The sequence below is a fragment of the Anomaloglossus baeobatrachus genome, chromosome 8 (genome assembly GCF_048569485.1).
Source record: "Anomaloglossus baeobatrachus isolate aAnoBae1 chromosome 8, aAnoBae1.hap1, whole genome shotgun sequence".
Classification (NCBI taxonomy): Eukaryota; Metazoa; Chordata; class Amphibia; order Anura; family Aromobatidae; genus Anomaloglossus; species Anomaloglossus baeobatrachus.
In genome coordinates, this window is record NC_134360.1 from 60025163 (window position 1) to 60051379 (window position 26217).

The 26217-nt window shown below is 44.8% G+C and overlaps 1 protein-coding gene across 1 annotated transcript in view; it reads left to right on the forward strand.

Moving 5' to 3' along the window:
• BSN (bassoon presynaptic cytomatrix protein) overlaps positions 1 to 26217 on the forward strand; it is a 174768-nt gene that overhangs the window by 39503 nt on the left and 109048 nt on the right. Inside the window, exon 3 of the mRNA XM_075321710.1 lies at positions 11519 to 13135. Within this exon, the coding sequence (XP_075177825.1) occupies positions 11519 to 13135 (1617 nt within the window). The remainder of the gene's footprint in view (positions 1 to 11518; positions 13136 to 26217) is intronic.

The window sequence follows — 26217 nt, forward strand, 5'->3', positions numbered from 1 at the left end:
CGGCCACAGCAACGTCGGTGAACAGGTAAGAGCGCGTGACGCTGCCATAGCGATATTGTTTGCTACGGCAGCGATCACCCCGTGACGCGCTACTGACGTGGGCGGGTGCTATCACTCGCGACATTGCTAGCGATGTCGCAGCATGTAAAGCCCGCTTAATGTGAGAGAAATCAACTCTTCTGATGCCTTTTTTTAACTCCAAATATAAAAGTTTGATTACGAGCGCTTGGGAAAGCAGACAGCAAAACCATAGCATGCAAATTCTGATTTCTGTGCATTGCTGGCCAGGCTTTTAATACCATCACAAACAAAGAAAACGTATACACTGGAGATCAAAATTAGAGAACAATGTCTGATCAGTTGCTTTTTTCAGAAATAATGTAATCTACATTGATGAACATTTGGAGGTTTCCTGTAAGGGGTGCACCATGCAACAAGAACAGGGTTTTACAAAAGATCCAAAGTTTATCAACATAAAACCTTTATTTTGCCTAAAACGTGAAGATCATAATTAGAGAACAGCAATGACTGTAGCACAGAGAAAGATACATTTTCTACAGGTAACAACAGTCACCGATCAGTAGGATGTGTACCGGCCGTCGCTGTGAATGACTTCAGCACATCTGCGGCCACAGAACAGCACTAGTCTCTTACACTGCTCTGGTGGGATTTTGGTCCACTCTTCTTCCAGTCTCTTCCATAGCTCTTTGACTGTTGTGTGTTTCTTGGCCATAACTTTGTCACCAAGGATTTTCCAGAGGTTTTCTATTGGGTTTAGATCAGGACTCTGGGCTGTGGCCATTTCATTGTTTCAATGTTTTCTGTTTCAAGGAACTGCTTTTCACATTTTGCTGTGTGATGAACACAAATAAGGAACGATGTGTTGTTGGAGAAGGATCTGATCCACACTTCTATTCACTCTGCCATGTAGCTGTATGAGAGGTCCAACTCCTGCTGCAGAAAACATCCCCCAAACCATGACCCTTCCTCCACCACCTTTCACTGACTTCTTAACACACTTTGGGTTCAGTCTTTCCCAAGTTTGTTGACTAACATAATGGTTTCCATCAGACCGAAATAAATTAAACTTGCTTCATCACTAGAATGAACTGTGGACACTTCTCCTCTGTCCACACAACATGCTCCTCACCAGAGGTGACTTTAGCATTTTGAATCTTTCTGCTAATGAGATTTTTGGTCACTGCAGAGTGGGCTTTCAGTCCAAATGCTCTTAAACGTTGTGACACTGTATGACAAGGCAGATCCTTACTCTGTTCAGTGCTGAACTGGTGAGAAATTTCAGCTGCAGTGATGAAACGATTACCCATGGAGATTCTCCACATTATCCTGTCCTCCCTTGTCTTTCAAGGGCGACCAGCCTTCTTGGGGGACTTGAAAGAGTTTGTGATTGTGGCACGGTGGCTCAGTGGTTAGCACTGCAGTCTTGCAGCGATGGGGTCCTGTGTTCAAATCCCACCAAGGATACCATCTGCAAGGAGTTTGTATGTTCTCCCCTTGTTTGCGTGGGTTTCCTCCGGGATCTCCGGTTTCCTCCCACACTTCAAAAATATACTCATATGGAACCTAGATTGTGAGCCTCAATGGGGATAGTGTTGCCAATGTATGTTAAGTGCTGTGGAATTAATAGCGCTATATAAATCAATAAATATTATTATATTATATTATTATTATGTTGCAAAGAAGCAATATTCTCAAAATCACAGACTTGGAATGACCAACTTCTCTTGCTATGGCTTATAAGGTCACCTCTTTGGCCTTCATCTGGAGAACCTGCTGCTGGAGGGTTTCAGTCACTTTGGAACAGCACACCGTTTTTATAAAGTCAGTGCAAACTGGAATGTTAGGCTGCCAGTTACATAGAATTTGGATTAGAATTAAGGAAATTAGCACCAGATGCCAGATTAACACCAATAACTTGCAGGTATGTGAAAGTGTTCTCTAATTTTGATCAGTGTTCTTTTTAATATACCTCATTTACATTTTTATTATGTGGTTTTAAAAAAATTTCAATTTATGAAATAAGCTTAAGGCTATGTGCGCACGTTGCGTCGGAGTACCTGCAGTTTATTCTGCACGTTTTCCTTCCCTTGGTTTTTGACCAAATGGCTTTTGACCATTTTTTAGCGCTAAAAACGCATGCGTTTTTACCGCGTTTTTAGTGCGTTTTTAGCGCTTTTTACCTGCGTTTTCACCTGCGTTTCTGCAGATGCGTTTTTGAGATCAAGACACTGAGAAATAAAGTTGAATTAGTCAAAAAGAATGAAATAAGAGAAAAAAAGTATAAAATTAACTTTTAATAAAACTATATGGGAAATTATCATTTTTAATGAGAAAATAGTGGTTATGCACATTTTATCAGAAAAATAGGTGAAGTTTCTAATTTTTTAATATTTAAATTTTCGGTTATTGTGTGTGTGTAAAGTAACATTAGAATCCATTACATTTTGTCCATAAAAGCATGCGTTTTTGGAGCCAAAAACGCAGTGGGGAAGCAGGTAAAAAGCATGAAAAACGCAGGAATTGTGATTTTGGTTGCGTTTTGCCATTTCTCATTGACTCCAATGTTAAGGAAACGCTGCAGAAATGGCAAAAACAACTGACATGCTGCTTCTTTTTCAGCATGGTTTTTGACCACAAATATGCAAATTAAACGCTGCAGAAAAAAAGCAAAGTGCAGACAGGATTTCTGCTTTTCCCATAGACTTTGCTGGCAATCAAAAACGCATGCGTTTTAGCGCAAAAACGCTGCTGCTAAAAACGCTGCAGAAACGCGGAAAAAAACGCAACGTGCGAACACAGCCTAAAATCCTGCAGGTTTCCACATGTTAGGATATAATCACATAGGACAACACAATGACCGCAACATTTAGGAAATCGTGTGTTGTTCTCTAATTTTGATCTCCACTGTAGTAGCAAAAAAAAAAAAAAGCAGGAATCCAGCGAGCAATCCCCCCCAATTTTTTGATTCATCCCTTTAAAACAATTGATACAGACAGTGTAAATCCATTCCAATAGCAGGAAAACTTACATAGATTTACAGATTAAACTGCTACAGGTTTACCAAGAAAACCCAATTCTCACAGAAATACATACCATTAAAAATAGTTTTTATTAGATATGCATTAAAAAAGGAAGTGTAAAACAGATATATTCATTGAATAATTAATAGACTAGTATCTGGATACAGCAACTAAATGATAACCCAAGAATAGTGACCTATGTAAAGGGTAGGGGGGCAGTTTTTCCTTATATCTTGCACATACCTTGGCACCCTAAATTTGCTCGATTGGTAACTCATCACTCGACCTGGGAGCTCCCTTACTCCAGAGGATACTGCTATCGATGCTGCTGTTGATCTATGGGGATACCATGCTCCGGACTGAGACTCACTGAAGCAATAGTCATCCATGACCATGTAGTTTAACTAGTTTGGTAACCTGAGTGGCAAGGTAGGTGCAATATATAGGGCAAAACTCCCCCCTATTCTTTAAATAGGTTAAATAGGGATTCCAGGGGTTTGATCCAGATTTGGCACTCGAAAAATAAAAAAAAAATAAAGGCGAAATAAAGAAAATAAGAATGAAGCAAGCGCTTTATAGTTACTGAGGTTCTGTCACGGCTGTACAGTGCTCCTGAGGCCTCTACTTAACGTCCTGGGCCGCTCATTATTGCTCATGCATATGCACTGCTTTCCCCACCCACCGGCTCTCTGTGATTGGTTGCAGTCAGACACGCCCCCAGCCTGTGTGACAGCGTCTGCCTGCAACCAATCACAAGCGCTGTCTGCCGGTCTGTATCATGGATTTAAAATAAAAACACCAATACCACAACTAGTATGGATGGCTTAATGCAACAATCCTATATATATACACACACACACACACACACACACACACGCTAAAAAAAGACCAATTTTCAAGCCAAGATATATGAAATATAATTTGACATCTTTATTAATTATTAAAACACATAAAATTGAATGGACCAACCCAATTAACGGATGGAATTATTATGGGGATCCCAGCACTACTAATATGTAATATTATAATGGACCTGTAGTCATAAGCTTACAAGAGGTATATAAACCAGATTAGAACACCGTGATTATATACAGCATTAGAAATCACCATCAATAGAAAAATCAACAACAAGTGGGACACAATTGTGAAGTTGAACGAAATTTATTGCTTATTTTAAACTTTTGTAAAAAATAATAAACTGAAAATTGGGGCGTGCAATATTATTCATCCCCTTTACTTTCAGTGCAGCAAACTCACTCCAGAAGTTCATTGAGGATCTCTGAATGATCCAATGTTGTCCTAAATGACTGATGATGATAAATATAAGCCACCTGTGTGTAATCAAGTCTCCGTATAAATGCACCTGCTCTGTGATAGTCTGTGTTCTGTTTAAAGCACAGAGAGCATCATGAAGACCAAGGAACACAACAGGCAGGTCCGTGATACTGTTGTGGAGAAGTTTAAAGCCGGATTTGGTTACAAAAAGATTTCCACAACTTTCAACATCCCAAGGAGCACTGTGCAAGCGATCATATTCAAATGGAAGGAGTATCATACCACTGCAAATCTACCAAGACCCGGCCATCCCTCAAAAATTTCATCTCAAACAAGCAGAAGACTGATCAGAGATGCAGCCAATAGGTTCATGATCACTCTGGATGAACTGCAAAGATCTACAGCTGAGGTGGGAGAGTCTGTCCATAGGACAAAAATCAGTCGTACACTGCACAAATCTGACCTTTATGGAAGAGTGGCAAGGAGAAAGCCATTTCTCAAAGATATCCATAAAAAGTGTTGTTTAAAGTTTGCCACAAGCCATCTGGAAGACACCAAACATGTGGAAGAAGGTGCTCTGGTCAACCAAAATCAAACTTTGTGGGCAGAATGCCAAACTATATGTTTGGCGTAAAAGCAACACAGCTCATTACCCTGAACACACCATCCCCACTGTCAAACATGGTGGTGGCAATATCATGGTTTGGGCCTGCTTTTCTTCAGCAGGGACAGGGAAGATGGTTAAAATTGATGGGAAGATGAATGGAGGCAAATACAGGACCATTCTTGAAGAAAACCTGTTGGAGTCTGCAAAAGACCTGAGACTGGGACGGAGATTTGTCTTTCAACAAGACAATGATCCCAAACATAAAGCAAAATCTACAATGGAATGGTTCACAAATAAACGTATCCAGGTGTTAGAATGGCCAAGCTAAAGTCCAGACCTGAATCCAATCGAGAATCTGTGGAAAGAGTTGAAAACTGCTGTTCACAAACGCTCTCCATCCAACCTCACTCAGCTCCAGCTGTTTGCAAAGGAAGAATGGGCAAGAATTTCAGTCTCTCGATGTGCAAAACTGATAGAGAGACATACCCCAAGCGACTGCAGCTGTAATCACAGCAAAAGGTGGCACTACAAAGTATTAACTTAAAGGGGACGAATAATATTGCACGCCCCGATTTTCAGTTTATTATTTTTTATAAAAGTTTAAAATAAGCAATAATTTTCGTTAAATTTCACAATTGTGTCCACTTGTTGTTGATTCTTCACCATAACATTAACATTTTTATCTCTATGTTTGAAGCCTGAAAAGTGGGAAAAGGTTGAAAAATTCAAGGGGGCCGAATACTTTCGCAAGGCACTGTATATTCACATGTGTAAGAAAATGTAAAAAAGACATTTAAATATTCATTTCAGTAAGAAATAGTATTACCAATGGTCCAAGTAATAATGCGGCGTCCCTCCACACATACTATGGAATAAATATGGGGAATCCAGTAACTCTAATAGGTAGCACTATAATGGACCTATAGGCTTACACTATGTATATAAGCCAGATTAAAACACCATGACTATATGCAGCATTAGGAATCAATAGCTATGCTTGAAAAATACAAAGTACTGTATATTCACGTGTGAACAAATATAAAGAGACATTTAGATATACATTTAGGTCACAAACAGTATTACCAGTAGTCCAAATAAATAATGGTGCGGCGTCCCCCCCACACACACTGACTCGCGTTTCGCAGCTACCGTGCTTCGTCCAGGTGTATTTTTGGTGTATATAATGGTATAAAAATAAATAAATCTATTGGCATAGCGTCCCCCTTATTATGATACACAGCACAGATAAAGCATCTGGCTACAGGCTGTAGCCCCCAGCCATGTGCTTATCTAGGCTGTGTATCAAAATAAGAGAAATCACATGCAGTTTTTTATTTTTTTAACTATTTAAATAAATAATTTAAAAAAACGGCGGGCGGCCCCCACCAATTTTGATACCCAGCCATGAGAAAGCCCGGCAGCTGGGGCTGGTGAGGCCTATTGTTATTAGATGGATGAGTGGAAAAATCACGACGTGCACCAACCAAGCGAGTCAAGCCCACTTACCAGGAAGGAGCCCATACATTCTAGGCTCACAGTAGATGCTAGAGTGTACGGGCTACTTCCTGGTATCACGTCAGTTCAACACGCCCCTATCACATTAAACTGACCCGCAGCAGTTACACTGCTTTCCCCGCCCACCAGCCGTCCTGGCACCTGTGATTGGTTGCAGTCAGCTGACACACTGCCACTCAGGGTGGGGGCGCGTTTGACTGCAACAAATCACAGCTGCTTGTGGGCGGGGAAAGCAGTGCATAAGGATGAGCAGTAATTAGCAGCCCAGGAAGTGAATACAAGGCCTGGGAGTAGTGTGCAGCCATGCCGGAGCCTCGGTAAGTACAGCGCGCTTGCTTCCATTCCCCCATTCCTTCTACCACCATTTTTAACCTCCGGATTCTGGTCTCCATAGATATATGGGGACCGGATTCCGGACCAGAACTGGATTTAAAAAAAAAATTGAATAGGGACCCGCCGGTCCCGGTTGTCTGTGAGTCCGCTCATCTCTAAACAAGAGTCATGAGATCAGATGGATGCACAGAGATAATGCGGAGCGTGTTCACAGTGACATAACTGATATGGGACTGACATGACTGTAACATGGGAGAACATAACTTTAACATGGGAGTAACACAGTAGTGATAAAGGAGATATGTGAATATAACATGGCAGTAGCATGGGTGAGGTGGGGGCCGTACATTGCTGGGTCCTCTGGCCTGTTGGATATGTGGCAGCTGATGCCGATGTCTCAGGTAATGGAGCTGGATAATAGCGAGCAGGAGAATGCAGGTCGATAATAACTGCAATTTTCCTCTTCTGGTGTTGTGTGGAATAGTAATGCTGCACATTACCCAGAATACACTGGGTAGGATGAGGAAAGTAACCAGCAATTGAGTGGCAATAGGTGACCATGGGCTAGGACCCCACTGTGAATGCTGATACTGCTAGTCACATCCCAATATTAATTACTGATGATAAAGAAAGATGAACCCCTGCTATAGAAAAGTCCTGGACATAGAGGAGAAGCCATGGTCATAGAAAAGGAGCTCCAGTCATAGAGAACTAGACCCAGTCATAGAAGAAAAGCCCCAGGCAAGGACGAGGAGACCTGAGTATTCAGGACAAGTCCCGGTAATAAAGGAGATGTCCCGGGTATAGAGGAGGAGCCCCAGTCACAGAGGAGAATCCCGGTCATAGAAGACAAGTACCAGTCATAGAGGAGAAGCTCCAGTCATAGAGGAGAAACCCCAGTTTAGAGGAGAAGCCCCATTCATAGAGGAGAAACCCCAGTCATATAATTCAAGCCCCAGTCATAGAGGAAAAATCACAATCATAGAGGAGAAGCCTCAGTCATAGACGACAAGTCCCATTCATAGGGGAGAGGCACTGGTCGTAAAGGAGGATCCCCGATCATAGAAGACAAGTCGCAGTCATACACAAGAGGCCCCGGTCGTAGAAGACAAGTCCCAGTCATAGAGGAGAAGCCCCAGTCATAGAGGAGAAACCCTAGTCATAAAATTCAAGCCCCGGTCATAGAAGAAGAGCCCTGGTCATAGAGGAAGAGCCCCACTCATAAGGGTGGAGCCCCATTCAAAGAAAAATAGCCCTGTTCATAGAGGGGAAGCCCCAGTCATAGAGTAAAAGCCTTGGTCATAGAAGAGGAGCCCCTTTCATAAAGGAGTAGCACCATTCATGGAAGAGTAGCCCCAATGATAGAGGAGAAACTCCATTCATAGAAGAGAATTCTCGGTCATAGAGGAGAAGTCCCGAATATATAGCAGAAGGTCTGGTCATAGTGAAGAAGCTCTGATCATAGAGGAGGAGCCCCAGTCATAGAGGAGAAGCCCTACCAAAAGGATAAGTCCCAGTCATAGAGGAGAAGCCCCGGTCATAGAGGAGAAACCCCAATCATAGAATTCATACCCCGGTCATAGAGGAGAAATCCCAGTCATAGAGGAGAAGCCCCGGTCATAGATGACAAGTTCCAGTCATAGAAGAGAGGCTCTAGTCGTAGAGGAGGAGCCCCGATCAGAGAAGACAAATCCCAGTCATAAAGGAGAAGCCCTGGTCATAGAAGAGAAACCCCAGTCATAAAATTCAAGCCCCGGTTACAGAGGAGGAACCCTGGTCATAGAGGAAAAGTTCTGACTAGAGTAGAAGGTGTGATCATAGAGTACAAGCTCAATTCATAGAGGAGAAGCTTTGATCATAGAGGAGTAACTTGAATCATAGGCACTGATTACTGGAGAATGGTCCTGGTTACTGGTGAGGAGCGCTGGTTACTGATTAGTGTCGTCAGTTACTGGGGAGGGATGCTGGTTACTGATGAGGAGTGCTGGTTACTGATTAGCGGCGTCGGCTACTGGTGAGGGGTGCTGGTTAATGGTGACGGGTGTTGATTACTGGTGAGTGGCGCTGCTTACTGGTGAGGGGCATTGCTTGCTGTCTGCTGCTTCCTCTGAGGGTGTAATATACAGCTGCTCCTAGACTTCTGTGCTTCCCATTATTATGATGATGATGGTGGATTTCTTACACTGTGGATGCTGAACATGAATCGGCCTGGTACTCATTGGGCTGAAGGCTCATTCCAGTACTTACTTTGCACTGAATAGCGTCTTTGAGCCTCCAGCAACATACTTTGCACTGATTAGCGTCTTTTAGCCTCCAGCAACACTTGTCCCCGAACTCACAGTTTCCGCAATAACCAGGATGGGATAGCTTCTGTAGCTCACTACACTGGGGAGGACATAAAATTCCGACAGTGACTATGTGATGAGGAGTTTGTGGTGTCTTTTTGCTTCAGATCCTCGATTGTGCAGTCTCTTTAGCATTTCTTGCTTGTGGTTGTGGCTCTTCTTCAGGGAATCACCACCACATGTTTGTAGTTTCCTCTGGTAATTGCTTGTCTTGTGCTGAGAATCTGCGTGCACCGCGATGATTATCCTGTAAAGTGTCAATATTTGCTTAGCGGTGCCATGTCCTGGGGATTGCAGTAATGAAAAGACTCGCTGCTTCCACGCAGTCTCTTTAATGAAGTTAATTTCAACATTAGCGAGTTACAGAGTCTTGAGGGGCTGATCAGCTCGTCCTATAGGCACTTGGCGCTACCCAGAATTAGTCATCAGTGGAAGCTTACATGGGACAGTCGTTCAAAGATTGTATGCGGGGTGTTCTCTGGTGTTGTACGCGGAAAGGTGTTGTTTTGGGGTTAGTCGCTTGGGTGATGTATTTGGGTCGACACACCTGTGTTGTGTTTGTGTCAGTAGCTTGGATGTCTTGTTTTGGTTGGTTACGCGGGTGATGTTGTCTTTGGGTCGGTTACTCGGATGTCATGATTGAGTCAGTCGCTCAGATATCATGTTTAGTTTTTATGTTTGGGTTAGTTGCTCGGGTGTTGTGCTTGGGTTGATCGCTTGGATGTCGTGTCTGAGTCAGTTGCTCGGATGTTGTGTTTGAGTTTGGTCTCTCAGGTGTTGTGTTTGGGTCATTTGGGTGTCATTTTGGGTTAGTCTCTCGGCTGTTTTGTTCGGGTCGGGTGCTAAGGTGTTGTGTTTGGGTCTTTTTGGTATTGTGTTTAGGTCACTGTAGTGTTGTGTTTGAGTCGCTTGAGTGTTGTGTTTGGGCTGGTCACTCAGGTGTTTTCTTTGGGTTACTTGAGTGTTGTGTTTGTGTCGGTCGCTCGGGTGTTGTGTTTAGGTTGATCACTCAGGTGTTCTGTTAGGGTCGGTCCCTCAGGCGTTTTGTTTAGGCCAATCGCGCGTGTAGTGTTTGGGTTGGTTGGTCAGGTGTTGTGTTTGGGTTACTCTGGGATTGTGTTTGGGTCGCTCGAGTGTTGTATTTGGGTCAGTTACGCGGGTGTTGTGTTTGGGTTGATTGCTCAAGTGTCGTGTTTGGGTCACTTAGGTGTTGTCTTTGGGTTGGTCACTCAAGTGTTGTGTTTGGGTCGGTCACCCAAGTGTTTTGTTAGGGTCAATTGGGTGTTTAGTTTGTGTCGGTCACTTGGGTGTTGTGTTTAGGTCGGTTGCTCAGATGTTTTGTTTGGATCAGTTGCTCAGGTGTTGTGTTTGGATCACTTTTGTATTCTGTTTGGGTCAGTCTCTCAGGTATTCTTTGTGGGTTGGTTGTTCAGGTGCTGTATTTGGGTCGCTTGCTTGAGTGTTGTGGTTAGGTTGATCGCTCGAGTGTCGTGTTTGGGTCAGTCACTTGGATGTCGTGTTTGGGTCAGTTGCTCGGGTGTCGTGTTTGGGTCTGTCACTCGGGTGTCGTGTTTGGGTCAGTTGCTTGGGTGTCATATTTGGGTCTGTCGGTTGAGTGTTGTGTTTGGGTCTGTCATTCGGGTGTCGTGTTTGGGTCTGTCACTTAGGTGTCGTGTTTGGGTCAGTCACTTGGGTGTTGTGTTTGGGTCTGTTGCTCGGGTCTCATGTTTGGCTCTGTCGCTCGGATGTTGTGTTTAGGTTGGTCACTCAGGTGTTGTGTTTGGGTCGGTCTCTTTCGTGTCGTGTTTCGGTCAGTTACTCAAGTGTTGTGTTAGCGTCAGTTGGGTGTTGTGTTTAGGTTGGTCACTTAGGTGTTGTGTTTGGGTTGGTTGCTCAGTTGTGTTTGGATCACTTTTGTATTGTGTTGGGTCACTTGCTCAGGTATCCTGTTTGGGTCGGTTGTTCATGTGCTGTATTTGGGTCAGTTACTTGAGTGTTGTGCTTGGGTTGATCGTTCGGGTGTTGTGTTTGGGTTGATCGTTCGGGTGTCGTGTTTGGATCTGTCGCTCAAGTGTCGTGTTTGGGTCTGTCACTTGGGTGTCATGTTTGGGTGTGTCGCATGTTTGGGTCTGTCGCTCGGGTGTCGTGTTTGGGCCACTCTAGTGTTGTGTTTGGGTCTCTCAGGTGATGTGTTTGGGTCAGTCTCTCATGTGTTGTGTGTGGGTGTTGCTGCTCCTTTGTGGATATTGATGAGTGCAGATCAATATCTCCTCGCTGTCTTTTTCTTTTTTTACTTGTGAGTTTACCTCCTCTTTAGGTCATAAAACTGATTGCACCCTGACCTCTCGAAATCTCTGACACTGACTGTGTAACTGACCCCCTTATTCTCTATCTCTCTGTAGGTGAAGGAATGGCTGTGCCTGAATTGTCAGATGCAAAGGGCTCTAGGGATGGATATGACCACTGCAACCAGATCAAAGAGCCAGCAGCAGCTCCATTCTCCTCTATCTCCTTCACTGTCTCCAGCCAAGCAGATGAAACCTCCAACTATGTCCCAGTCTCTTCATCAGCTGCCACTGTCACATTCGCCTCCTCCGGCATCGCACCATCACCCGCAGCAGCCCCCCGCTCAGCAGCCCGCACTGTCCCATCATCACCCACAGCCACCCTCTGCTCAGCAGCTCCCTCAATCCCAGCATCACGCGCAACCGTCCTCCGCTCAGCAGCCGACTCTGTCCCGTCATCACCCACAGCCGCCTTCTGCTCAGCAGCCCCCTCTATCCCAGCATCACCCACAGCCGCACTCCGCTCAGCAGCCCCCTCTATCCCAGCATCACCCACAGCCACACTCCGCTCAGCAGTCCGTTGTATCCCAGCATCACCCGCAACCACACTCCACTCAACAGCCCCCTCTATCCCAGCATAGCTCGCAGCTACCCTTTGCTCATCAGACCCCTCCATCCCAGCATCACCCACAGCCTCCCTTTGCTCAGCAGTCCCCTCTATCCCAGCAGCACTCACAGCCGCACTCCGCTCACCAGTCCCCTCTATCCCAGCATCACCCACAGCCGCACTCCGCTCACCAGTCCCCTCTATCCCAGCATCACCCACAGCCACACTCCGCTCCGCATCAGCAGCCCCCTCAATCCCAGCATCACCCGCAGCCGTCCTCTGCGCAGCAGCCCCCTCTATCCCAGCATCACCCGCAGCCCTTTTCTCAAACCCAGCAGCAACATCGTCACCAACAACCACACGGTCAATCCCACGATCAAAGTCAAAGCCATCAGAAAGTTCAGTACCAATCACAAGGTCAAGGTAAACACCAAACCCAGCAGAAGCCCCAAACCCAACACCAGTCCCATGTAAAGGCTGGAGCAGAGACATCGTTGGGGAGTGCGCATATGGAGGGCTCGGCCGTGCCTCATCCACATGGAAAACCTCAACCCACCCAGCAAAGAGAACAAATCAGCCAAGGACAAGCGAAACCTTCCCCTCCTCTGGAGGTGCTGCGGGGCTCTCCCCAGCATTCTTCAGGAAAGCCTTCCCCGGCTGAACAGAGGAAGAACTTGGGAAGTTCTCCTGCAAAAACCCCCGCTTCTACAGCCCATGGTGCCCAGGACCAGGCACAGGAAGGGCTAACAGGAAAGCTGTTTGGTTTTGGGGCTTCTCTCTTGAATCAGGCGAGCACATTGATATCTGTCCCTGAACCGACCCCACAAAGTCAGCAGTCCCCAGGCAAAGTGCCTCCAAAAATAGTTTTTAGTGATGCAAGCAAGGACTCGGGCACAAAACCCCAGGGGTCAGCATCCCCTGCCATGGGCCGGGCCGAAGGCTCCCCTCTTCACAAACCGAGGAGTGAACATGTTAAGCCAAAGGATGTGCCGAAAGTCGTGTGCCCATTGTGCAAAACAGAACTGAACGTGGGATCCGGTGACCCCCCGAACTTTAACAGCTGCACCTCATGTCAGAAGCAAGTGTGCAACCTCTGTGGCTTCAACCCCACGCCCCACCTGGTGGAGGTAAGTGCCCATTACCTCCTGAGCTCTGCAGGGGCCACGAGCCAGTATGTATATGTAATCTGTGCACTGGCTCTGTCCTCCCATGTTTTGGGATATGCTGTACTGGTGAATTTCCGTCCTGAAGGCTGCACTCACATTAGGTGTTGTGCTCTAACCAGCACAATTAGCTGTGGGTGTGGTTTTTTAGCTGTGGGTGGGACATATTAGTTGTGGGTGTGGCTGATTGGTTGTGGGCGTAGGTTATTAGTAACAGGTGATTATTAGCTATAGGTGTGGTTTGATAGCTGAAGGTGTGGCATATTTGTGGGTGTGGTTTATTAGTTGTGGGTGTGACATTATTTGTAGGTGTGGCTTATTAGTTGTTGGTGTAACATATTAGTTGTGCGTATGGTTTATTAGTAGCAGGTGGGGTTTATGAGCTATGAGTGGTTTGATAGCTGAGGGTGTGGTTTATTAGTTGTTGGTGTTGTTTATTAATTGTGCGCTTAGGCTTTTAGTAGCAGGTGGGGATTATTAGCTATAGGCGGGGATTGATAGCTGAGGGTGTGGCTTATCAGCTGTGGGTGTAGTTTATCAGTTGAGGGTGTGGTTTATTATTTGTGGGCATAGGTTATTAGTAGCAGGTAAGGATTATTAGGTAGAGGTGTGGTTTGATAGCTGAGGGTGTGGCTTATTAGTTGTGGGTGTATCTTATTAGTTGTGAGTGTTATTTATTAGTTGTGGGCTTAGGTTATTAGTAGCAGGTGAGGATTATTAGTTATAGGTGTAGTTTGATAGCTGAGGGTGTGGCTTATTAGTTGTGGGTGTGGCTTATCAGTTGTGGGTGTGGCATATTAGTTGTGGGTACGATTTATTAGTTGTGGGTGTGGGTTATTAGTTGTGGGTGTGAGTTATTATTTGTGGGTATGGGTTATTAGTAGCGGGTGTTGATTATTAGCTATAGGTGTAGTTTGATAGCTGAGGGTGGGGCTTATTAGTTGTGGGTGTGGTTTTTTATTTTTGGGTGTGGTTTGATAGCTGAGGCTTATCAGCTGTGAGTGTGGTTTATTAGTTGCAGGTGTGGCTTATTAGTTCTAGGTCTGATTTATTAGTTGTGGATGTGGGTTATTAGTTGTGGGTGTGGCTTATTAGTTGTGGCCTATTAGTTGTGGCTTATTAGTTGTGGGTGTGACTTATTAGTTGTGGGTGGGGCTTATTAGTTGGTGTGTGATTTATTAGTTGTGGGTGTAGGTTATTAGTAGCGGGTGGTCAGTATTAGCTATAAGTGTAGTTTAATAGCTGAGGGTGTGGCTTATTATTTGTGGTTGTGGCTTATTAGTTGTGGGTGTATGTTATTATTTGTGAGTGTGGTTTCTTACCTTTGGGTGTGGTTTGATAGCTGAAGCTTATCAGTTGTGGGTGTGGTTTATTAGTTGTTGGTGTGGTTTATCAGTTGTGAGTGTGGTTTATTAGTTGTTGGTGTGGTTTATCAGTTGTGGTTTATTAGTTGTGGGTGTGGTTTATCAGTTGTGGGTGTGGTTTATTAGTTGTGGGTGTGGTTTATTAGTTGTGGGTTTGGTTTAATAGTTGTGGGTGTGGTTTGATAGCTGCGGGTAAAGATTACTATCCTAGGTGGGTGTGTCTGTAGTGTGTAGCAGGCAGGGGGATGCTATTAATGTGATATCGTGCAGACACCTGCCTCCAATTTGGTATAGGATGTTCCCGCTTCCCTCAATAACAGCAGTGATATAGGGGTGCCGCCGGCTGGTGTTGTGTGTTGTACCCCAGATGTTAGGCCATGTGCACACGTTACTTTTTTCTTGCGTTTTGGTTGCGTTTTAAACTGCACTGTGTCATGCGTTTTGCTTCCCCAGCAAAGTCTCTGATCAATCTTTTTATGCAGCAGCGTTTTGTTTGACAAATAGTTGTCAAAATCGTTGCCTAAAAAAAAGAAGCATGTCACTTCTTCATTGCGTTTTGTGAACATTTTCCACCCATTGTGATGAATAAAGTGTGTCAAAATGCAACCAAAATATTAGCTGTGCATTTGCACTGCCTTTTGGTTGCGTTTTGGGTGCATTTTTGTCAACAAAAGCGCAGGCCACCAACTTTTCCCATTCTCTCTCTCTGTCTCTCTCCGCTTCATACTCACTGATCAACGGCACGGCGCGGCTGTCACTCTGCTCCCGTGGCCTCTCCTGCTCATCTCATATTCACTGCACCCGCTCATTAGGCTCATTTCATATTCACTCCTTCCCCCGTCCACTGGTGCCTATGATTGATTGCAGACAGACATGCCCCCACCCTAAGTGACAGCTGTCTGACTGCAACCAATCACAGCCGCCGATGGGCGTGTGTATATCGTACAGTATAATAAATAAATAATTAAAAAAACAAGATAAAGCCTCACAGCTGAGGGCTGGTATTTTCAGACTGAGGAGACCCACGTTATTGGGAGCCCCCCAGCCTAAAAATATCAGCCAACAGCCGGACGGAATTGCCGCATTCATTAGATGCGACAGTCCTGGGACCTTACCTGGCTCATCCCGAATGCCCTGATGCGGTGGCAATCGGTGTAATAAGGAGTTAATGGTAGCCCACAGCAGCCACTAAGTTCTAGCTTAGTAATGGCAGGCGTCTATGAGACACCTCCTCATCACTAATCTGTAAGTGAAAGTAAATAAACACAAACGCCGAAAATTCCTTTATTTTAAATAAAATACAATAAAGCACCCTCTTTCACCACTTTATTAACCCCTCAAACACCCCTCAAGGTCCGACATAATCCACATGAGGTCCCACGACACTTCCAGCACTGCTACATCTGACACTCCCAGCGAGCGGCCATAGAACAAGACTGCCCGCTGTGAGCTCCACTCAGCAACTGAAGTGAGTCACGCTATCAGCGTTGATGTCACTCAGGTTACCTGCGTCCACAGCTGGAGTCCTCCACCTGTAACAGCAAATCACCCAAGTGACTGAAGTGAGCAGCACGATCAGTGGTGCCATCAATCAGCTGTGACCACAAATCAAGCCGTGACACAGAGACAGAGCGGCGCGTTGAAAATGAACTCGGGTGAATTTCTGTCATCACGGCTACGGGCTCTGCACTACTGTCCGTGTGGCGGCACTGACGTCAGAAGTTCACCCGAGTTCATTCTCATTGCGCGGCTCTGTCTCTGTCTACTGTCAGCGGCCAGTCATACTCTATGGTGCTGCTGTGACAGGACAGGGATGTAGCAGAGCTGAATCACCGTGGGACCTCATGTGGATTACTTCGGACTTGCAGGGGTGTATAGGGGTTAATAAAGTGGTGAAAAAGGGTGTTTTTTGTATTTTATTCCAAATAAAGGATTTTGGGGGTGGATGTGTTTATTTACTTTCCCTTACTGATTAGTAATGGGATCGCGGGGTCTCATAGACTTAGTGGCTGTTGTGGGCTACCATTAACTCCTTATTACCCTGATTGCCACTGCACTAGGGCAACGGGAAGAGCTGGGTCCAGTGCCAGAATTGGCGCACCTTATGGTTGCCCAACTTCTGGGGCGGCTATTGGCTGCTATTTTTAGGTTAGAAAGGGCCAAATAACCATAGCCCTTCCCACCCTAATAATATTAGCCCCCAGTTGTCTGCTGCATCTTGACTGGTTTTAGAAAAATGGGGGGGGGGGGGGCATGTCATTTTTTTTTTTTAAAATAAGTCAAATAAAAAAAAAGTGTGGGATCCCCTCTACTTTTCATAACAAGCCAGTACTCCAGGAGACGTGGCGGACAACAACCCAGCAGCAGCACTGCTACCTCCTCCTTTGTGCAAGGAGTAACAGGTGTCACATGGCTCAAGTGCGTCAGCAGTTCCTGCATGATGAAGGCATTGATGCTACGGACTGGCCTGCCCTTCCTCAGACCTAAATCCAATCAAGCACATCTGGGACATCATGTCTAATTTCAACCACCAATATCACGTTGCACCACAGACTGTCCAGGAGTTGACTGATGCCTTAATCCAGATCTGGTAGGAGATTGCCCAGTAGAACATCCACCGCCTCATCAGGAGCATGTCCAGGCATTGTAGTGAGGTCATACAGACACATGGAGGCCACACACAATACTGAGCCTCATTTGCTTGTCTTGTGACATTTCCACTGAAGATGGATGAGCCTGTAATTTGATTTTCCGCTTTAATTTTGAGTATCATTCCAAATCCAGACCTCCATGGGATATTAATTTTGATTTACATTGATCATTTTTATTTTTTATTGTTCTCAACGCATTCCACTATGGAATGAATAAAAATTTGCAACTGGAATATTTTACTCATTGAGATTTAGGATGTGGTATATTAGTGTTGCCTTTATTTTTTTAGCATTGTATATACACTACTCACAAAAAGTTAGGGATATTTGGCTTTCTGGTGAAATTTATGTCAAATGTAAAAAGTTCACGCTACAATGATATATTATCATGAAGGTAGGGCATTTACATAGAAGCCGCAATAGGGATTTCCTCACCTTAAACTATGTCTTATGTCTTCATAACTTGTCATGTGGCCTTGAGCATCAATTACAGCTGACAACGACGTCTCCTGCTGGTCACAAATGGAGTTATTTTCTGTGGAGGGATGGCATATCCCTCTTCTTGAAGGTTGTCCCTCAGGTCATTGAGGTTCTGGGGTACAGAGTTACGGCCTCCACACGGCGACTCATCTGATCCCATAGGTTTTCTATGGGATTCAGGTCTGGAGAAAGTGCAGCTGCTCCATTTGAGGTTCCCTGGTCTCCAGCAGCAGTTCCTTAATGATGTGACCTTGAAGAGCTGGAGCATCGCAGTCCATGAAGACGAAGTTGGCCCTGTGTTGTTTATGCAGACGCACAATGACTGGATTAATGATGTTATTCCAGTAGTATGGGCTGTCACTGTCCCATTCACAAAGTGTAGGGAGGTTCTGTACTGACTAGACACACCAGCCCACACTAACACCACCACCAACAAAGGCTCGTCTATTGACTACAGTGGCTGATGCATAGTGCTCTTTTTGACATCTTCAACATCGTTGGGGGCCATCATTTCTGCTCAGTGTGAATTGACTTTCATCAGTGAACTGCACTGAGGCTCACTTGTCCCTTGTCCAGCGTAGATGATGCCTGTGCCTGGTGGTGTGGTCAGGTACGTAGATGACGTCTGTGCCTGGTGGTGTGGTCAGGTACGTAGATGACATCTGTGCCTGGTGGTGTGGTCAGGTACGTAGATGACGTCTGTTCCTGGTGGTGTAGTCAGGTACGTAGATGACGTCTTTTCCTGGTGGTGTGGCCAGGTACCTTGCAGCTCGTCTAGCATGCAGACCACGCTGATGAAAATGGTTTTTATTGGTCTGATGTGACACTTGGGAGCCTCTCACCTTCCCTTACATGTCCCGGAGTTGTGTGGCATTCATCATTCTGTTCCAAAGGGCATTATCCATAATGTAGTGGACATCAGTGTGGGATGTGGCCAAAGGACATCCACTTCTCTGCCTTTCTATGACTCTTCTACTATCTGTGTTAATGTTCAAATAGTATATGCCTTTTTATGAGATAAGTCTTCCCCTTTTTCACTAATATAAACTCTTTTTCCCCCACTTTATAACGACTCCTAGTCCCTATTCCCCTTCTTATACTATACATTCCGTCTCTATTTTTCCCATTACTTGTCTCCTTATACATTGAATAAACACATGGACATTAGTTTGAATCCAACTCAATTTATTTTTTTTAATTTTTTTTTAAATAAGATGTTCACACATATATATATATATATATATATATATATATATATATATATATATATATATATATATACGCTATTTGGATTTTAAGCATATGTATCTTTATTCAAATGTGTTTTTTACTTGTTTTTTTGTGTGCTAATTCTTGTTTGACATGGAATGGTATCAGGTGACTGGTCCGATATCCGCGCACCTTTTTTTGAATTTCTGTACCTACCGTATTTTTCGGACTATAATACGCACCCTGGTTTTAGAGGAGGAAAATAAAATTTTAAGCAAAAAATTTGGTCATGACACACTGTTATAGGGCGAGGATCTGCTGCTGACAATGTTATGGGGGTAATGTCCCCAAATTCTCTACTAAAGGTACCCCATCCTGGTAATGATCCTCCTGCCTTGTACAGTCATGGCCAAAAGTTTTGAGAATGCTACAAATATTAATTTTTACAAAGTCTACTGCTTAAGTTTTTCTAATGGCAATTTGCATATACTCCAGAATGTCATAAAGAGTGATCAGCTTAACAGCAATTACTTGCAAAGTCAATATTGGCTAAGAAAATGAAAATGAACTTCAACCCCCAAAACACATTTCAACAGCATTGCATTCCTGCCTTAAAAGGAGCAGCTAACATTGTTTTAGTGATTGTTCCATTAACACAGGTGTGGGTGTTGATGAGGACAGGACTGGCGATCAATCAGTCATGATTAAGTAAGAATGACACCACTGGACACTTTAAAAGGAGGCTGGTGCTTGGTATCATTGTTTCTCTTCAGTTAACCATGGTTATCTCTAAAGAAACACGTGCAGCCATCATTGCTCTACACAAAAATGGCCTAACAGGGAAGAGTATCGCAGCTAGAAAGATTGCACCTCAGTCAACAATCTATCGAATCATCAAGAACTTCAAGGAGAGAGCTTCCATTGTTGCCAAAAAGGCTCCAGGGCGCCCAAGAAGGACCAGCAAACGCCAGGACCATATCTTAAAACTGTTTCAGCTGTGGGATCGGACTACCAGCAGTGCCGAGCTAGCTCAGCAATGGCAGCAGGCTGGTGTGAGTGCTTCTGCACGCACTGTGAGGCGGAGACTGCTTGAGCAAGGCCTGGTTTCAAGGAGGGCAGCAAAGAAGCCACTTCTCTCCAGAAAAAACATCAGGGACCGACTGATATTCTGCAAAAGGTACAGGGAGTGGACTGCTGAGGACTGGGGTAAAGTCATTTTCTCAGATGAATCCCCTTTTCGATTGTTTGGGACATCTGGAAAACAGCTTATTAGGAGAAGAAGAGGTGAGCGCTACCAACAGCCTTGTCTCATGCCAACTGTTAAGCATCCTGAAACGATTCATGTGTGGGGTTGCTTCTCAGCCAAGGGAATCGGCTCACTCACAGTCTTGCCTAAAAACACAGCCATGAATAAAGAATGGTACCAGAATGTCCTCCAAGAGCAACTTCTCCCAACTGTCCAAGAGCAGTTTGGCGCCCAACAATGCCTTTTCCAGCATGATGGAGCACCTTGCCATAAAGCAAAGGTGATCACTAAATGGCTCATGGAACAAAACATAGAGATTTTGGGTCCATGGCCTGGAAACTCCCCAGATCTTAATCCCATTGAGAACTTGTGGGCATTCATCAAGAGACGGGTGGACAAACAAAAACCAACAAATTCTGGCAAAATGCAAGCATAGCTGTCCATTCTTGCATAAGCAATCAGTCAGGATTTGGTCCAGAAGTTGATTGAGAGCATGCCAGGGAGAATTGCAGAGGTCCTGAAGAAGAAGGGTCAACACTGCAAATATTGACTTGCTGCATTAACTCATTCTAACTGTCAATATAACCTTTTGGTACTCATAATATGATTGCAATTATATTTCTGTATGTGATGTAAACATCATACAAACACAATTAAAAACCAGAGGGCAACAGATCATGTGAAAATATAACTTTGGTGTCATTCTCAAAACTTTTGGCCATGAATGTATATGATCCCCATCCTTGTATATATGTCCCTCATCCTGGTATAGCCCCCATCCTGCTAAATACCCCCATCCTGCTATATACCCCCCATCCTGGTAAATACTCCCATCCTAGTATGTGCTCCCATCCTGCTATATACCCCATCCTGACAAATACCCCCATCCTGATAAATGCCCCATCCTGATTAATGCCCCCATCCTGATAAATACCCCCATCCTGATAAATACCCCCATGCTGCTGTATACCCCCATCCTGCTATATACTCCCTTCCTACTATATGCCCCCATCCTGCTATATACCCCAATCCTGCTATATACCCCCATCCTGCTAAATACCCCCATCCTGCTATATACCCCCATCCTGCTATATACCCCACCCTGCTATATACCCCCATGCTGCTATATACTCCCATCCTGCTATATACCCCTATCCTGCTATATACCCCCATCCTGCTATATACTCCCATCCTCCTATATATCCCCATCCTGATAAATACCCCCATCCTGTTGTATGCCCCCATCTTCCCATCCTCCTATATACCCTCATCCTGCTATATACCATCATCCTGCTATATACCCTCATCCTGATAAATACCCCCATCCTGCTATATACCCCCTTCCTGCTATATACCCCCATCCTGCTATATACCCCCATCCAGGTATATGGCCTGCATCCTGTGGCACAGAAAAAACTAAACGTTTATACTCACCTTTCCTCGCTCCAGCAGCATCGCTCGTCCTCTTGTCCGTGCCAGCAGCAGCGCCGCTGACCTGTGTGGAGCCTGGTCACTGTTTCCCTGCAGCATCACGATGTCCTCCTGTCTGCCGGCGCGCTGATGTGTGTGGAGACAAAGTGGTGCGCACAGGGATGATGTCATTGCTGTGCTCACCACTCTCTACGCAGATCAGAATAGGGAACGACCGGTTAGTGTACCGTACTTATTCACTGCCCCCCGAGCTGATGATAATGTGCGGGGGGCAGTGAATATAGCCGCACATGATCACCCCACGCTGTAGTTGCCAAGGGTGATCACGCGGGCCGGCTCCCCCGCCCGTCATCCCGTCCACATGTCAGCGCCGGCATCAGCACTGAGAGATGATAGGCGAGAGGATGGGTGTGCATACGAAATGAGCGGGCCCACGGTGTCACGGCAGGCGCTGGTACAACCTGCGCATGCCGCCGATGACCCACTCCACCGCAGCGCCCTCATTCCCTTCAGCCATGCCCTACATTCAGACTATAAGACGCACCCCCCACTTTCCCCCAACATTTGGGGGAAAAAAAGTGTGTCTTCTAGTCCGAAAAATACGGTATATACAGTGCCTTGCGAAAATATTTGGCTCCCTTGAATTTTTCAACCTTTTCCCACATTTCAGGCTTTGAACACAAAGATAAAAAATTTAATTTTATGGTGAAGAATCAACAACAAGTGGGACACAATTGAACAAAATGTATTGCTTGTTTTAAACTTTTTTAAAAAAATAAATAACTGAAAATTGGGGAGTACAATATTATTCGCCCCCTTTACTTTCAGTGCAGCAAACTCACTCCAGAAGTTCATTGAGGATCTCTGAATGATCCCATGTTATCCTAAATGACTGAAGATGATAAATATAAGCCACCTCTGCGTAATCAAGTCTCCATATAAATGTACCTGCTCTGTGATAGTCTCAGTGTTCTGTTTAAAGCACAGAGAGCATCATGAAGACCAAGGAACACAACAGGCAGGTCCATGATACTGTTGTGGACAAGTTTAAAGCCAGATTTGGCTACAAAAAGATTTCCACAACTTTAAACATCCCAAGTAGCACTGTGCAAGTGATCATATTGAAATAGGAGTATCATACCACTGCAAATCTACCAAGACTCGGCCGTCCATACAAACTTTCATCTCAAACAAGGAGAAGACTGATCAGAGATGCAGCCTAGAGGCCCATGATCACTCTGGATGAACTGCAGAGATCTACAGCTGAGGTGGGAGAGTCTGTCCATAGGACAACAATCAGTCGTACACTGCACAAATCTGGCCTTTATGGAAGAGTGGCAAGAAGAAAGCCATTTCTCAAAAATATCCATAAAAAGGGTTGTTTAAAGTTTGCCACAAGCCACCTAGGAGACACCAAACATGTGGAAGAAGATGCTCTGGTCAGATGAAACCAAAATCAATTTGGGCAAAATGCCAAACGATATGTTTGGCGTAAAAGCAACACAGCTCATCACCCTGAACACACCATCCCCACTGTCAAACATGGTGGTGGCAGCATCATGGTTTGGGCCTGCTTTTCTTCAGCAGCGACAGGGAAGATGGTTAAAATTGATGGGAAGATGGATGAAGCCAAATACAGGACCATTCTTGAAGAAAACCTGTTGGAGTCTGCAAAAGACTTGAGACTGGGACAGAGATTTGTCTTCCAAGAAGACAATGATCCCAAATATAAAGCAAAATCTACAATGCAATGGTTCACAAATAAACGTATCAAGGTGTTAGAATGGCCAAGTCACAGTCCAGACCTGAATCCAATCGAGAATCTGTGGAAAGAGCTGAAAACTGCTGTTCACAAACGCTCTCCATCCAACCTCACTCAGCTCCAGCTGTTTACAAAGGAAGAATGGGCGAGAATTTCAGCCTCTCGATGTGCAAAACTGATAGACACATACCCCAAGCGACTGCAGCTGTAATCGCAGCAAAAGGTGGCGCTACAAAGTATTAACTTAAAGGGGACAAATAATATTGCACGCCCCAATTTTCTGTTATTTTTTATAAAAGTTGAAAATAAGCAATAAATTTCGTTCAACTTCACAATTGTGTCCACTTGTTGTTGATTCTTCACCAGAACATTAAAATTTTTATCTTTATGTTTGAAACCGGAAATGTGGGAAAAGGTTGAAAAATTCAGGGGGGGGGGGGGGCGAATACTTTCGCAAGCACTGTATATGCATCAGGTTTATCTCTCTGATCATACCTATGTGATTTCCTGAAGAAGGAGATTGTATTTCTCCAAAACGCTTTGAAATAAATCACAAGCAAGCCATCCTGTTTTTATTTGCATCTGTCGACGGCAACGCGGTGTTTTAACCCCTTCATCTTCCACCTATATTACATTGCCTTTATGGCGACTGCAGCAGCTGTCTGGTTTACATATGATTGCAATGTTTGTGACCTCTCACAACCCATTCCGCTGAGCACTTCCATGGATTTGACCTTATCCTTTATCCTTTTTACCAAGGTTAAGACCCTTGTTTTTCCAGATATTACCTTTGTTATAAAATTCTGTAAAGCACCTGTGGATTCTAGGTGTTCACCGCACATCTAGATAAATTCCTTGAGAGATGTAGATTCCAAACTGAGGTCACTTGTGGGGGGTTTCCACTGTTTATGTACATCGGGGGTCTACGAATGCAACATGGCATCCAATAATTATGCCAGCTAATATGCACTCCAAAAGTCAAATGTTGTTCTTTCCCTTCCGAACCCTGCTGTGCGCACAAACACTAGTTTTCCACCACATATGGGGTATCGGCGTACTATAGCATAACAGATTAAATGGTCCATTTCTCCTATTACCTTTGTGAAAATGAAAAATTTGGGGCTTTAAGGGGTTGTCCACTACTAGGACCACCCTTCTGATTCAGCATGTTTCCCCCAGGTAAAATTGTAAAGGCTATACTCACATCCTGTACTGGCGCCCTTACAGCAGTGATGGGGCTCACATGGGATTGTAATGTAATACAAGCCCCGCTTCTAATCAGCACCGGCTTCCTTTTTCGCCTTTGAACCAATCGAGTTAATCAACAGGAAGTGAAAGTTGCGGCTGCGCTCACTTCCTGTTGGTTGCTCATTTGGTCCAAAGGTGGAAAAAAGGAAGCCAGTGCTGATTAGACGCGGGGCTCGCCTGACGTTACAACTCCACGTGAGCCCCATCACTGCAATCTCGGACACTGCTGGAAAGCCACCGGTACGGGTAGTGAGTGTAGGTTTTCTTATTTTACCTGGTCGAAAGTGGAATCAGAAGGGGTTGTCCTAGTAGTGGACAACCTCTATAATCAATATTTATTTGGGGAAAAATTAACATTTTCAGTTTCTCCTTCCTCTGAAGCACTTAAAGGGTGATTTTGAGCACTCTGAGAGGTGCAGCTTTGGTGTTTGATGGTATCACTTTGGGGTACTATTTGGCCCCTCAAAGTCACTTGCTGATGAACTTTTAACCCTTCTAACTTCCTATAAAAAATAGGTTTCACATATGTTGATGTAAAGTAGACATGTGGGAAATGTCATTTATTAACGACTAGCTGTAGTACCCGGCGTTGCCTGGGATAGTAACTGTCTCATTGTTTCTCTCCCAGTCTCTCTCCCTCTCTGTCTCTTTCCCTGTCTGTCTCTTTCCCTGTGTCTGTCTCTTTCCCTGTGTCTGTCTCTTTGTCTGTGTCTATCTGTTTCTTTGTCTATCTGTCTTGTCTCTTTGTCTTTCTGTGTCTGTCTGTGTCTGTCTCTTTCCCTGGCTGCATTGTGACACGCCAACATTCTTCTGAAGTTTTGGCTGCATTGTGGCTCCCAGCTCCATTGACTTTAATGTAATCATTTTTTTTTTTTTTTAATAACTGTTAACGCAGGGTTAAAATTTCCCCTCAAAACATAGTCTATGACTTTCCCTGAGTCAAATGGAGTGTCTGTGCAAAATTTTGTGATTGTACATGCGACTGTGTGAATTCTTTTACCGGACACACACACACATACAGTACAGACCAAAAGTTTGGACACACCTTCCCATCTCTAGAACAACTGTTAAGAGGAGACTTTGTGCAGCAGGCCTTCATGGTAAAATAGCTGCTAGGAAACCACTGCTAAGGACAGGCAACAAGCAGAAGAGACTTGTTTGGGCTAAAGAACACAAGGAATGGACATTAGACCAGTGGAAATCTGTGCTTTGGTCTGATGTATCAAAATTTGAGATCTTTGGATCCAACCACCGTGTCTTTGTAGAAAAGGTGAACGGATGGACTGTACATGCCGTGGTTCCCACCGTGAAGCATGGAGGAGGAGGTGTGATGGTGTGGGGGGTGTGTCAGGCGCCGTGAGGACTGATGGGCCCAGGAGGTGGATCCACTGGACCGAGTACCCCACCGGGGGGCAGGGTACACGGCAGCCGGAGCACTGGCGTGGCCGGGACGGGGTATAACCAGGTCACCAGGGTCACGGAGGTTCTTTAGGATAATACAGGAAACAGGCACAGGTACCCGGTAGCAAAAGACAAACAGTAACAGGACACAGCACAAGGGAACCTGAGCACCTAGCTCTAAAGACAAGCTTAAGGACACGTTGATCAGGCCCCGCCCACATGGAAAGGCCAGTCTTATATACCCAGCACAGCCT